The sequence below is a fragment of the Corvus hawaiiensis genome, chromosome 8, assembly GCF_020740725.1.
Source record: "Corvus hawaiiensis isolate bCorHaw1 chromosome 8, bCorHaw1.pri.cur, whole genome shotgun sequence".
Lineage (NCBI taxonomy): Eukaryota > Metazoa > Chordata > Aves > Passeriformes > Corvidae > Corvus > Corvus hawaiiensis.
The window spans coordinates 11819983-11833399 of record NC_063220.1 but is presented as its reverse complement, the minus strand read 5'-3'; the positions used below and the strand labels follow the sequence as shown (position 1 = coordinate 11833399).

Sequence of the window (13417 nt, the reverse complement as noted above, 5' to 3'; positions counted from 1 at the left end):
TGCCCTGCTGGATGTAAGGTGAGGAGGCACACAAACCATACAAACCTTGGTTGCTGCAGCTTGCAGCTGGCTCTTCCCCTTTTGTATGGAAAGGTGTGTGCAGGGTTTAAGCTGTGATAAAAAGAATGTTAGCTTTATTTCCCCATAGCATAGCATTGGTTTCAGCTGACATGGACTTGCATATGCTGACTCAAATCTGCCGGGCAGGTTTCTTTTCACACCCTGCTGGAAGCAGCTTGGCTATTATCTTCTTCCTAAAGGTCTCTGCGTGGGGAAATAAAGGGAAAAATGCAACAGGGGATGGTGAAAGTGAATCCAGTAGAGGGAGGAATGCTTGGAGCGTCTATTCTAAAGTCATTAAGTTGGGCACTGACTGCGTAGTCACGTACCAAGGTCCCTTACAGTTTGAACAGGTTTTTTCCTGGTAGTATGCTGACAGTAAACGAGTGCTGCAGCAGCTGTGTTATTGATTAATCCTTTGGCATTTTTCTGCAAAGCTTTAAACTCTGCACCCATCAGCCTTTCAGCTGGGAAAGCCCAATGAAAGGTATGGCTGATCCCACTGCTGTGGGAGGAGGAAGAGGGAGGGAGGCCTGCCTTTTGTATTAGCAAAGATCCTTGTTGCGTAGGAAAACATTAATGAACTCAGCCATTTGAGCCACATCTCTCACTCGGACCCACCTTTTAGGCAAACTGTGAAGTAACTGTTAACAAACCCCACCCAGGCAGTGGGGCTCATTGCCCTAGATGCTCTCTCTCACAGCTGGAGCAGATGTGAGGGAAACTGGCCTGTGCTTGAATCCTGCAAGGAGGAAATGATGCTGAAATGTTAAAATGATGCAAAACAATAATGAAGAGATGCCCTGGAGCTCTTCCTTCAGGCTGGTCCTGTAGAATCCAAGGGAATGAAATGTATGACATTAGTTATGCTAAAAAGGCAAGGAGTAGATGCTCAAATGCTTTACCTTCCATTGAGAAACCTCTATTCTTTCTGCTCAAGTTCCCATCCCAACACAGAGAGCACAGAGGCTCCCAAGCTATCAGAATGTGTAACTGCCTTTCTGGAGAGAAGGGCATTGGGCAGTGTAGCTTGTAACTAGGAGGATTACATTTACCTGTGAAATCTGAGGTTAGAGCACCAGGTACCTCAGAGGGAAGTTACATTCCTCTGTGGTCCCCTGTGTACTACTTAACTCCCTTCTCCCCCAGCCTCAGTTTGCAGGGGCATGACTCGGGAGTGTTCTCTTCAGAAAGTCAGTGAGTCCTGGAGCCTCTGACTCTCCCTGAGCACTAAAGATACAGGTGAAGTTTTGTCTTGCTCAGTGCAAAAGCAGAATGCCATGCTCCATGTCCCTCTTACCACTGCAGGAAGGTGATGGCATGTAGGAATTCCCATGCTTTGGAGTCAGTGACAGCAGATGGAGAAAACAAAGCTGATTCTAGGCAAGATGGACTGTTTTGCTGGATGGGGATCTACATAAACAAACTTGCCAGTTCTTTCCATGGAGACTCCATAATTTGTGATAGCATGTTGAGAGACAAAAGAAATTGACTGTAATTTTAGATTGAGCTATTGAATTAACAAGGCTGCATTTGATTCCATTCCTGACTTTGAATAATTGTAGTTGCAGAGAGGTCAGCTCACAGAGTCTGATTAATTCCTGGTGGCATGTTTTATTTCAAATGCAAAACATGTTGGGATTAAAATAAGTGTTACTGGTTATACAACGCACTAAGATACTGATTTCCCATTTTATTTTTTAAACCTACTTTATCCTATAATATTGCAACTTTAATGGATAAATGCTCAGCTCTCCTTTGGGTGGTTTCAGATGCCTTGTGTATCATTACAAAATCTAACAGCAACCTTTTCTTTCTCCTTTTTCCCTTTCTGTCTTCCTCCCTCCCTCCCTCCCTTTCCCCTCTCTAGGTGATTCTCATTCTGACAAAGCTCTACGACTTCAACTTGGGGAGTGTTACGGAGAGCTCACTGTGGAGGTACGTGGATTGTGGAAATCACAGCAACTGGCATGGAGGGTTGCACTGTGTCTCTTGTAAAACTGGGGGCTGACCTGGGGTGTGGGCGTGGGGGAGTATCTGGGTTCATCAGAGGAGAAGCTGGGAGAGACTCCGAGACAACTGGAGTTGCTTTTTGGAAAAGGGATACATGATTGGGACACATTCTTTTAATGAAGTGGGGTGTGCAAACAGGAGGGTTGCATCACATAATGGCACTTCCCTGGCACACAGAGGAGCTTGGTTTCATTCTCACCTTTGAGTGTCCTTAGACAAGTCGCTTCCTTCCTCTCTCTGCTGTGAGGCTGGCAATGAGAACAGGCTCTACAGATGGGTACACACTGTGTCTGAGAAGGTAGAAAACACAGTGCTGATACAATCTTAGCTGATCTTAGCCTTGTTCCTCACCCGAGCTGAGATGGTCATCTTGGTAGTGAGTCTCTGTTGAGCTGTAAGGAGAGTAGCTGCTGGAGGACTAGAGATGCCACAGTGAGGTGCTGGTGCCTTCTCCACTGTGGATGTACATGGATGGTGTTGCATAGCTGCCATATTCCTAGTCTGCCGCAGGAGATGGACTGTCCTGGCCTGGGGAAACATGCTTCTGGACAGAGCGTGTGTTTGGAAGTGTGTGTCTGCATTTAAAACAAAGAAATAACTTAAAATCCCCTCAGCCCCCAAACTCACCCCTATAAACACCAAGGTCAGTTCCTTGATGTTTGAAATCACCAAATGGTTTCATCCTGCCTGTGGCATGGAAAGGGTATGTCTTTAACAGAATTGTTATGAGGTGTTTTTTACCCTAAGGACATATTTTAAAAAAAAAAAAAAAAAAAAAAAAGAATGAAAAAGCAGACAGGGGCTGGTGAGACCAAGTGCCTTGTTTCAGATTCACCTGGTGTATTACAGCTGTTGTGAAACCTGCTCATAGTGCAGTTGGTGGAATAGTCAGTGCATTGTAGCCAGTCCTTGGGTGTGAGCCCTCCCTGGCAGACGGTCTCTCATTCTTCTTTCTTCAGAAGTAATTTAAAAGCCCCTGTTTGGAGAAGGCTTTGGCCATTTGCTGCAGCTTTATTCCTGTAAATGTATTTAAGGGTTAATTATTCAGTAAAGCTCTTGAAACTTCTCAATTTGAACAGTACTTAAGAAGCCTAATTGCACTGCACCATGGTAATCTGCAAAAGTATAAATAACCATGCAGCTAAGAAGAGAGAACAGTCATTTCCACTTACCCTGGTACTTTTCAAGGTATTAATGCCTTAAAAAACTTTTGCCTCTTTACATAGCAAGTACAAATGGCACTGTGATTGTACTTTAAACATAATTGCTAAACAATCTGCTCTGCATAAATAATGTAACAAACAGGCAAACCTTGTCTTAATCCTGAGCTTGCAGCATCACCTGGGCTCTGCAGAAAGGTAATAGCAGCACCCCTTTTAGAAGTTTCCCAAAGTGATGGAAATGTAATTCATCATCAGTACATTTGAAAGCGTCCAACACTTGGTCAGCTGGGAAAACACACTGCTTTGTGGGAGTGTTTTAGCATGTTCTGGAACGCTTCTGGTCTCCAGTGAAACAGGGGCCAGTGAGGGGCCTGGAGACTCAAAGAGATTGAGAAGTTAGAATAGAATCTCCCATGTTCTTTTCCTAGGTCTATGAGGAAAGCTCAGGGTAAGAGCTAGTAGGTAGAGCTCTTGGGCTCTAAACCTTACTTTCTGCTTGGACAACTCAGGAAGAAGCCATGTTGTACTTGGCAGGGGAGTGTGGAGTCCTAGAGAGCATTTTTTAGTTTCTCTGCAAAGGACATTGAAGAAATGCAAATAGATACTAAGTGTAAGAAATAAGCCAGAGAAATACTCCTTTTCTTGGGATTTCTGTTCTGTTTGCACTTGCAGCCCCCTAAGTCTTTGCATTATTTAAATTGGTGCTTTTCAATATTTTCTTTTCATTTTTCAGACCCTGAAACTTTTAAAAGGAGGATTTCTCTTTGCAGAAGGAATGTAAGCCTCCTGGCAATAGGTTTGTTTTTCTTAGTTAATTTTTGTAGATTCTTTGGGCCCCCAGATGGGTCACAAACTGAATGCAAGTTCAAGTAAGTATCAGAAGATGATCTGTACATTTCCAAGGTCTTTGGGTTTTTTCCTGTGTTCTGGAAATACAACTAATCCTTTCTGCTAGCCAGGAGTCCTGCCCATCTGAGCAGAGGTGCTGTATGATATCTATCCTGACCACTCGGCAAATACAGTTGCTTGCACAAGAGAGGAGAGTGGCTTTTGTGGCTGAGAGCAATGAATCACACGGCAGAGGATGCTGAGATAAAGCAGAGTGCAGTGCAATCTCCAAATACCATCTTGCCTCCACCTGCTTCATGCATCAAAATCTCCTCAGTTCCCCCTGGATTTTAGCATGAGAGGCTTCGTTTAATGGAGAACTGAATTGCCATATGAAAAGAACTTCTAATCCCTGCATCTAAATACAAAAACAAGTAAATCAATAAGAAAACATCCTGAATGTAATTAAAAAAGGGAGTGAGAGCAACAGAGGAAGAGAGGAGAATTAGAAGTTACAAGATACAGGAGAAACTGCTCCTATATCAGGCTGATATGAGCTTAAGACAGGGGAAATGCTAGCAGCATTTGAATGCAGGAACACAGGCATTGCTCTAATATCCAAATTCCTGCTTCTGGGGCTCAAACAATCACAGAAAAGGTCTCTATTGCTACTGAAGCAGCCAGCCTTGAAGCAGCCAGCTTCAAGGAAAAAAAAACCACCCACACACACTCTCTTCCTTGTGAATGCCACATCTCTTCTCCATCACAGGAGATACCTGTCAGTTGTGGTTTAGATTTTTGTTTTTCCCACTGAGTTGAGTGGAGGTGATAATTTTCCTCCTATGAAAGGAAGCTACTTTATTGTTACTTTACTATACTTGTGATGGTATGAGTCATTTATGAATTTCTGGAGAGAGGTCTTTTTCATGGGTCAACAAATAGAACTGTAAAAATTATTTAAGCTTTTAGACATGCAAACCCTTCATCAGTTCTCATTTCCTAGCAAATTACCTAATTGTGTAGTTAAGAATCCAGCCTGCTTTAAATAAAAAATGGATTAAGGGATGGACATATACTTTCTGTATGTGGGAACCTAGAATGCAGAGAAATATTCTCGGCATTCTAGGTTCCCACATCTGTAGAATTTTTTTTTCACCCCACTAATACCTCTTCTCCATCAACAAAAGGAAAAGAATTTTCCCTCTAAATCTGTAAACTTATATTGTTTTGATTTGAAGTGCTGTTGGAGCACCTCTAATTCCCAAACTCTCTGTGGGCCAGGATCCCTGCATCAAACTTCATTGTCCATGAGGAACTGTAAGCATACAGAAGTGATCTGTCATGAAATATTAACTCTCTCTCTATGGAGTAGTGCCAGGCTGCTTCACAGGAATTGTTTAAGATGCACAGTATTGAGATAAAGTTGTGAGAACATGACATTCTGGATAAATATTTAAAATTGATATTGTAATATTTGAAATGTTTTCAACTGTTTCAACTAGTGCCTATTGAGCAGTTTCTTTCTGCTAAGATAATTGGAATGAACGTTTGCCATTGTTGCCTTTTTTTAGTACTCAGGAATGCATTCATTTATTTTATTTATTTGGATTGAAGTACCTAAAAAGACAGCTTCCCCTCTCAATCTTGAGGGAGCTCTCAATCTCTGTGAAGACAGAGAGACAACAGGGCGATCCAGAAGACAGGAGAAGCACAAGTGAGCAAGGTGCTGTTTGTGATCAATGCCACAGCCGTGACTGCAACACATCAGCTAATTGGGCAGTGGGGAGCAGTTTAGATTTTCTTCCAAAGTGCAAGCACTTGCATGTGTCAGCTCTGAGTCCCTGCTACCGTTTTGCCCCCCTCAGATGGGTCCCCTGGAGTTCCTCTCCTCTGGCTGTGGTCCCAGCTAAATTATCTGATTGTACATAATGCTGGCCCATGCATTAACCCAAAATTGTGACTAACTCTTTCTGTTTAAGAGGCTAAAACTCTGATGAAGGAGTTTATATATATATATATATATATATATATATATATTCCTTCTTGTTTTGTTTATTAACCAAGAAATTGTGTCTCCATGGCAGCAGTCAAAAATCTCCAAGCATTTTTTTACTCTTGCGGCTGCAGTGCCTAAAGAGGTTAGTCTGTTGTCTTAGTCTTTTTGTTGAGTTAGAAAAAAAGCCTTTCAGCTTTTTAATAGAGACAGCTGCAAAATGCAGCAGCTGCAACCCTAGCTTGGAGCAGAGAGGAGTAAAAACCCCTCAGCTTGCTTGCAAGCTGCCTTATGTCGTGCATTGCTCTTTCATTCAGTTCTGTTTGAATTACCAGAGGGCTTTACGTTGTTTCCTCCCGTGGACTTGCCTCTTAAGCCTCCCACAGTCCCCAGAGACCCTCAGCATATGTCAGTGTATCTCTAGCATTTTTTGTCTTTGCAATAATTTCCCAGCTCATGCTGATTTCTGTGCCCTAGCTTTGTGTGTGGCACACAGAGCTGGCTTCAGGGAGGGCTGCTCTGGGTGGGAAAGGGTGAATGTGGTGTGAAGTGCCCTTTGGGAACTGGGGCTCAGTCTGCTTGCTCCAAATGTAGCAGCCTCTAAGACTGGTGTGTAAAGAAGTCAGGGGTCTGGAGATTCAAAAAGCCTGACTCAAATTTCCATATCATCCTCTGTGGAACAAGCCAAACCTGAAATAGGTCATGGCACAGCCAGAGCTTTCTTAAGAGTGTTTCTATCCCAGTGCCAATACATAGTTTAGACTGCATTGTGAATGGCAAATTCTGGTTTGTGCCACGACCTCTTGCTTGGTACTGGTTTGGCTCCACTGGGGCACTGTAGTTTTCTGGAGCTTGCTGTATTGAAATGCAGTCTCCATGACCAGCAGCTGACTTCTCATCTCTCAGTATTGTCAAATTTGATTACATTTATAATTTTCCACTTTTGTGCTGATGACATGCATCTTCGATATGTGCTATTTTCTGGATGATTGTATTCAGGCGTAAAATTAATGGAGCTGATTTTCAAAGTAGTAATGCTTCCCATTACTGCATCTTCTTTGGCACTTTTTAATAATGCTGCAAAGTGCAGAAATACTGTGCTGATGAGGAGAAGGGTTTCTTGTATCTGCAGTCAGCCATCAGGGCATGGAGGGAAGGAGCCAGCTGTGTGTGCAAGCACCCTGATCTCAGATTTGAAAACCACGGTAACCAAAAGTTTGGCATCTCTACTGTTGCTGTTTGTTAGAATGCATAAATAGCTTAGCTTAATTCTGGCTAGCTTTTTGAGGCTATGGGAGCCACCTATGAAAATCTTTGTGGTTGAGAGCTGTTAGGTGCAGACTGTGTTTGCTGAAGAACCAAGGGAATGGGGAACCACAGCAGATGACCACAGTGTGAGATGAGAGTTGTTCCTCGAGGCTCCCAGCACCCTGAGTTGCCGTCAGTGCACACCTTCAGCAACATTCCCAGAGTAATGCAGTTCTTAGCTTCTGGTACTCTTGATGATTAGTCATTTCCCCACAGTGGGTGGTCCCATTTACCCTGGTTCAGTTCAGCCTGGCTGTCAGTCAAAGATGCCATAGATGGCCTAGGAGCCACACTGGAACTCTTTGGGATGTGCACAGTAGCTGCATGTTGGCCCACTCCTGAGCTAGCTGCTGCCAAATGAAGATGGTGGCCCTTTGTTAAATAATGTGAGCTAAACAAATATTTCATTGTGGGTGTCAGGAAATATACTGAAGGGATTATTCAGAACTGCTTGGGCTGTGTGGAGCTGAATGGGAAGATTCATGGTAATTAAAAAAAAAAAAAAAAGAAGTGTATTCAAGGAGTTGAACAGAATGAGCCATAGGTTTAGCTCTCCTCAAATGTGCCAGAGTTCCAGGTAGTGTCCAGAACATACATTCTTTGCAGTTCAGACTAGAAGGAGATGCTGTCATTGCAACAAAGGGATAGTGTGGGTTAAAACTGTTTTACATGTCTGTTTTGGGAACCAATAATAAAAATTAATAGGCTTATCTTAAATTCAGGGCTATGCTTTAGGATTAGGCAAAATCAGTAATGGTAATAAAGATAAGACTTCATTTTTTAATACTTTATTCTTTAAGTATAAGGCTAACTTCTGTAGAGAAGTTTCATTTGTCTCCTTCCTGATGTTTCCCTAGCCCTGTTATATCCCACAGGATTTTCCAAAAAGGCAATAGTAATGTTCACACCTTTGCTTTATGGTGGTTCCTTGCTTTAATCACATTAATGTTGCCTCAGAGATGGTGGAGACCAAAATCATGTGAAAAGTATTAGCCCAGCAAAGGAGTCTAAAAGCCTTTGTACGTGTCTCGGGGTGGTGTGTGGATTGAAGTCCCACCTTTGCTTATTAGGGTTTTTTATTCCTCTTGTTTTATGGAGCTCATTTGTCTTTTGTGAACCAACTTGCTGACTAGTCCATTTGTTGTCTCTTAATTGCTTCATCAATGACCTTTTTGTGAGGGCAGGGATGTCATCAGACAGGGGGCCTTTTGGATTTATTAATTTTTTGTTTGCCCTGAGACTAATTGCCAAGACTTCCCAGAAGATATTAGTTTACAAATTTTAATGACACTTATGATTTATTAATATGCTTCCCCCTGCATCTGCTCATCCCTACGCTGTGGTGGAATTCCTACTGAATTGGAGAGAATTAATAAAAACAGAACTGCAGATTGTAATGGTGTTTTAGGTAATCTGCTAATTTAAAAAAAAATGCCCATGCTTTATTTATATCTGTGAATCTCTGAAGACAGAGGTAAATCCTGGCTTTGGCTGCATTCTGCCCCAGAACCTCATTTTGGTGTTGCATGGTGGGCGCACAGGTGTTCACATTTTCGTGTGCAGGTAACTCCTGTCCAACCTGTGCTACACATCCCCACTCTGTGCCCCATTCACACAGCTTTTGCAGCTTGAAAGTGCGACTGCTTTGCTGAAGTTGTTCATGTTCAATCGTGTGTCTGTTGGAGGACTGGGCTGGTCACTGACAGTGGAAGCTGCAGATCTGTTCAGGTGAGGAATGTGCTCGTTGAACAGGTCTAGAGAGGTTGTGTGTTTGTACATATGTGTTGATCTCATAGATGACTGGGCTGTTGGGATGCTCCTGGGATCATATATAATAAGTAGACCTGGGAACTTTTGGATACACCTTGTTTTCTGGCTGGATACAGGGAAACAAGAAGAAAAGGCAATTTATCAAATTCCTAACTTTTGGAGGGAATGTTCTCAGGACCAAAGTGGAATTCCAAACAAAATGTAGAGAGAAAAAAACATGCTGCATTTTGTTTTAATTTTCCACGATTCAGGTAAGAGCCCCAGCCATCCCTCTTGAATTATTTATATTCTGCAAAAGAGCTGCAACAGAAGAGACTGAGAATCTCTCCACGGAGAGACTCACTCTAATCTTATGTGTGGAAGATCCAAGTTCAAGCCGTTGCTCTGAATAAATATAAAGGGAAGTGCTTTTTTATTCCTCAAGTAATTACATTGTGTAACTCATTGCTACAGGATGTTGGGAGGCAGAAATAATAAAAGCATAAAGGGATTTCAAAAGGGGATTCAGTGAATTAATGGAGGATATTTCTACTGCTGGCTGAATAACGTGATAGTCTGGCAGTAGCCTGTGGCTTACATGAATTATTTTATAACATTGAAGGAACAGACAAGTCTACAGCTTTTGGATCAGAGTTGCAGAAACATGTCTTTTTTGTTACCTGTTTGTCAGCAATGAGCTACTCATGCTTTAAGTATTCCAATAGAATAGCTGGGATTGTGCTGGAGATTTGATATTTCACAGTATATAAGTGGTTTTGGGATTTGGAGATCTCTGAGTCCAGAGAACTAGATGAGAGACTTGGAGAAGAAATCATGCTTTTATCTTTCATATACTTTCCCCAGAATATTCTGTGGCAGATTAACAGGTAATACAAATATTTGTAATTTGGTGGTTCTACTGTGGCTGTCTTGTTCAAACAAGGGATTTGAGTCTTCTGCATCACAGGTGGGCTCTCCGTCAGTTGGTGTCTCTTGGATGCTACCACATTGTGTAAGTAAAGGTGTTTTATTGGCCTAGAAGTGCTCTTTGAAATTGTAGTTTGAAAAAAAAAAAAAACAAACCCAAAGAACCAACCCCAAACCAAAACAAACCAACCAAAAAAATATCTTTGGCATAATTTAATTTTTGAGCCACTCCTTTTAGGCACTCAGCTGGGTCAATGGAAACTTAAACCTGCTCAGATCTCTGGTCATTCCGTTCCAGAAAACTAGATGATAAAATGGGAAATTTAGGGAATTTAATGCCAAAAGATATTTCTGGTGTAGATTTGTAAACATGAGGATCTTAGTGTGAACTAATGAAATTTGTTGTGGAAAAAAGTAAACTGTTCTAGGAGGCTGGAAAAATATGCTTGTCCCTGTGTTCTCAGCTAATACATGCTGTATTTATTATAGTTTTTCTGTCCTTGTTGGTGAATTTCTTTGATTCCGAATCCCCAAGAAAGGAGACATCCTATCTCATCAGCAGTGAATTTTGAGCTCTGGTCATGTTCCCAGGCATTTAGTTCTGGGGTTTGGTGGAGAAGGTCAGAGGAAGCTTTGTCGAGAGCAAATGTGCTTTTGAAGCCTCACTGTCCCTATGAAGTCATCTTGTCAGGGTTGGCAGGTAGGGTGTGTTTGTAGTGCTTTGCCTACTTGTTTTAGAAGCAGCAAGGCAGTGCTCAGGAGGGAGTTTGTAGCCAAGAACCTGCTGTTGCAGATCCTGTGGGTGTTGTGACTGTTGCTGCATCAGCAGAGCCGCACCTGTTAACAGGAATTGGCTACTCCATCTCTTCTTTTGTCATTTGGAGAAGCAATTCCACTGCTCTCATTAAAGAGCTGCTCCTTTGGTTGAGTTATCTAATCTTACATTCTAATGAGATTTGCATGTCGACTGCAAAACTTTTTGCAGGAAGCCACACTTAAAGATGAATTTGTTTTGACCTTGCTAATGTCTTTTTCTGATCACTCTTTTCTGTGCAGAGGAGTTTCGTTGGCACAGATTAGTAGCGGATGCATTCAATGGGAATCTGTGCCAGTAGTAATGAAAACCACACGTTAAATTCCCTTATAAATATGCAAATAGGTAAGTGAAAAATAAAACCTTCTTAATAAATTACATAAGAGCTTCCATACTAGATCTCATCTACTAGGATTGGGAAAAGAGGTGCCCAGAGAAGAGTACGTTAAAAATCTTACAATGTTATGGGGTATGGACAGGGTCTCGCTAAAGCGAGTGGGTGGAACATCTCTCATATGAAGAAAGGCTGAAAGAGCTCTTTAGCTGGAGAAGGGAAGGCTGGAGTGGGACTGGTGGATCGCATCAATGCGCACAAATTCCTCAAAGCAGGAGGCAAAGAAAATGGAGCCATGGTCTTTTAAGTGTCTGCCCAGTGACAGGACAAGAGACAATGCATGGGCACAAACTGAAACTCAGGATGTTCCCTCTGAATATGATGGAAAACATTTTTTACTGTGTGACTGAACACTGACTGAGGTTGTTCAAGGAGGCTGTGGTGTGTCCATCCTTGGAAATACTCAAAAGTTATTCGGACTGATCCTGGGCAAATGTCTTCTATGTGGCCCTGCTTGAGCAGAAGGTTGGATCAGATCAGCTCCAAAGACTCCTTCCAACCTCAGCAATTCTTTGGGTCCAAGAAGGATAACGAAGCATTGGCCAAAGGTTCAGAGCAAGTAGAAGAATTTGGTTCATAGGACAATATGTAGTTAATCTTTGCATCTCCTTGCTGGAGCCTGTTTTTACCCGTGTGAAGTTTAGATGAGTTCCTAGAATCAGATCCAAAATCTGTCAAGGGCTGTAGTACATGCAAAAACTTCACCTGCAGTTCAGAAAGTTCCCTGGCCTCTGATCAGGCAGACAGAGATAGATACTGCCAGGCACTTTCCAGGCAGTCAGGCCTGTGTAAGGAGGTTCTTGTACAGAACAGTTTCTGTGTTGGTGCCACCTAATGCTTGCTGCAGGATGCAATGCCCACACTAAAACTGGGCTTTGCATTGCCTTACAAGATTTGTTTCTCTTTGACCAAGCTTTTCTTTTACTTTCTCTTCCCATCTCCTTCCTCCCTTGACTTTTCTGTTCTTTGCAATTAGGCTTCAGACCAAGCCATAAATCTTGGATGCTTTGTACAGTGGCTTGTAGAATTTAGTACTTTAGTACTTTAACATGGGTTGTGTCTGTTTATATTGATGTTTTATTATGTTGTAGTGTTTTTGCTTTTGTTTTTTTTCCCCCAAATGCACTGCCATTTTATAATGGCTATAAATAATCTGAAGGATGGAGAAAAGCTGTTTAAAAATGTGCAAAAATCCTTCCATCTTTCTTTCAGTCTGGTCTGTCTCTCTCATTATGTCCATGGTAAATTCATTAGGCTTCTAATGAAGTTAAAAGTGCCCATATGAAGTGATCACTTCTCTGAATAATATTTACAAAGGGCTACGTTCCCCCTGTCTGGAAGGCAGCCTTTGATTTATTTACTTACCACATGTGCTTCATCTGTAAAATCTGTCAGCCAGTTCTTTTACAGTATATGCCTGACCAAGTGAAAATGAAAGCTCCTGTAAACTTCTAGATCATGGGAAGCTAGTGCATTTTTACATATAGGATTTCTACCTCTGAATAAGAACTGTAAAAGTCTAGTGAGGCCTTTCTGTAACCAGATTGCTAGGCCTTGTTTCTGGGTCTTTGAAGGCCAGTTACTTTAGAAAATTGACTCCATAAATATTAGTAGTCACTTATATCTGGTTTTCCCTGAAGCTCGCTGTCCAGATGCCTGAACCTAGCAGCAGGCTGTCTGCAGGAGCTGGGCATTCAGCATCCTGCAGGTCTAGTCAGGAATGCAGATGTGGTGCTGTATTGGAAAGGTTGAGGGATATTATCCCATGATAAATCCAAAAATATCCTTTGGCATCTGTAACAGGACTGTTATGTGTTATTTTCTGGATCTTGTAGTCTAGCTCAGGGTATCTGTGAGGAAGATGGTAACAGGAAGATGTTTAGCCTTTTAATACAGTTGTTACTGCCACGCCTTACCCCCAGGTAGTTTGTGCAGAGGTTGAGAGATGCACTCTGAACTGACCCGGGTGAGTTCTGGTGCATTTAAAATGTAACAATCTCCAGCTATCTGTAACTACTTCCAGGACTCCAGGGCGCTGTTTTGTACAAAAAGTCTTGGAAGTTCCAAAGCCTCTCCAGGAGAAGTACGCAGGAAGAAAGAGCAACCCATCCCTGGGGGCTGGCTTCTGGCCTTGTGGGAGTCTGAGCTCACAAGGAGTAATCAGCCCC

General features: G+C 42.2%; 1 protein-coding gene across 1 annotated transcript in view; it reads left to right on the top strand.

Annotated features, from left to right (window-relative positions):
• Positions 1–13417, top strand: part of SORCS3 (sortilin related VPS10 domain containing receptor 3) — a 276335-nt gene that overhangs the window by 86547 nt on the left and 176371 nt on the right. The window contains exon 2 of the mRNA XM_048310943.1: positions 1931–1998. Within this exon, the coding sequence (XP_048166900.1) occupies positions 1931–1998 (68 nt within the window). The remainder of the gene's footprint in view (positions 1–1930; positions 1999–13417) is intronic.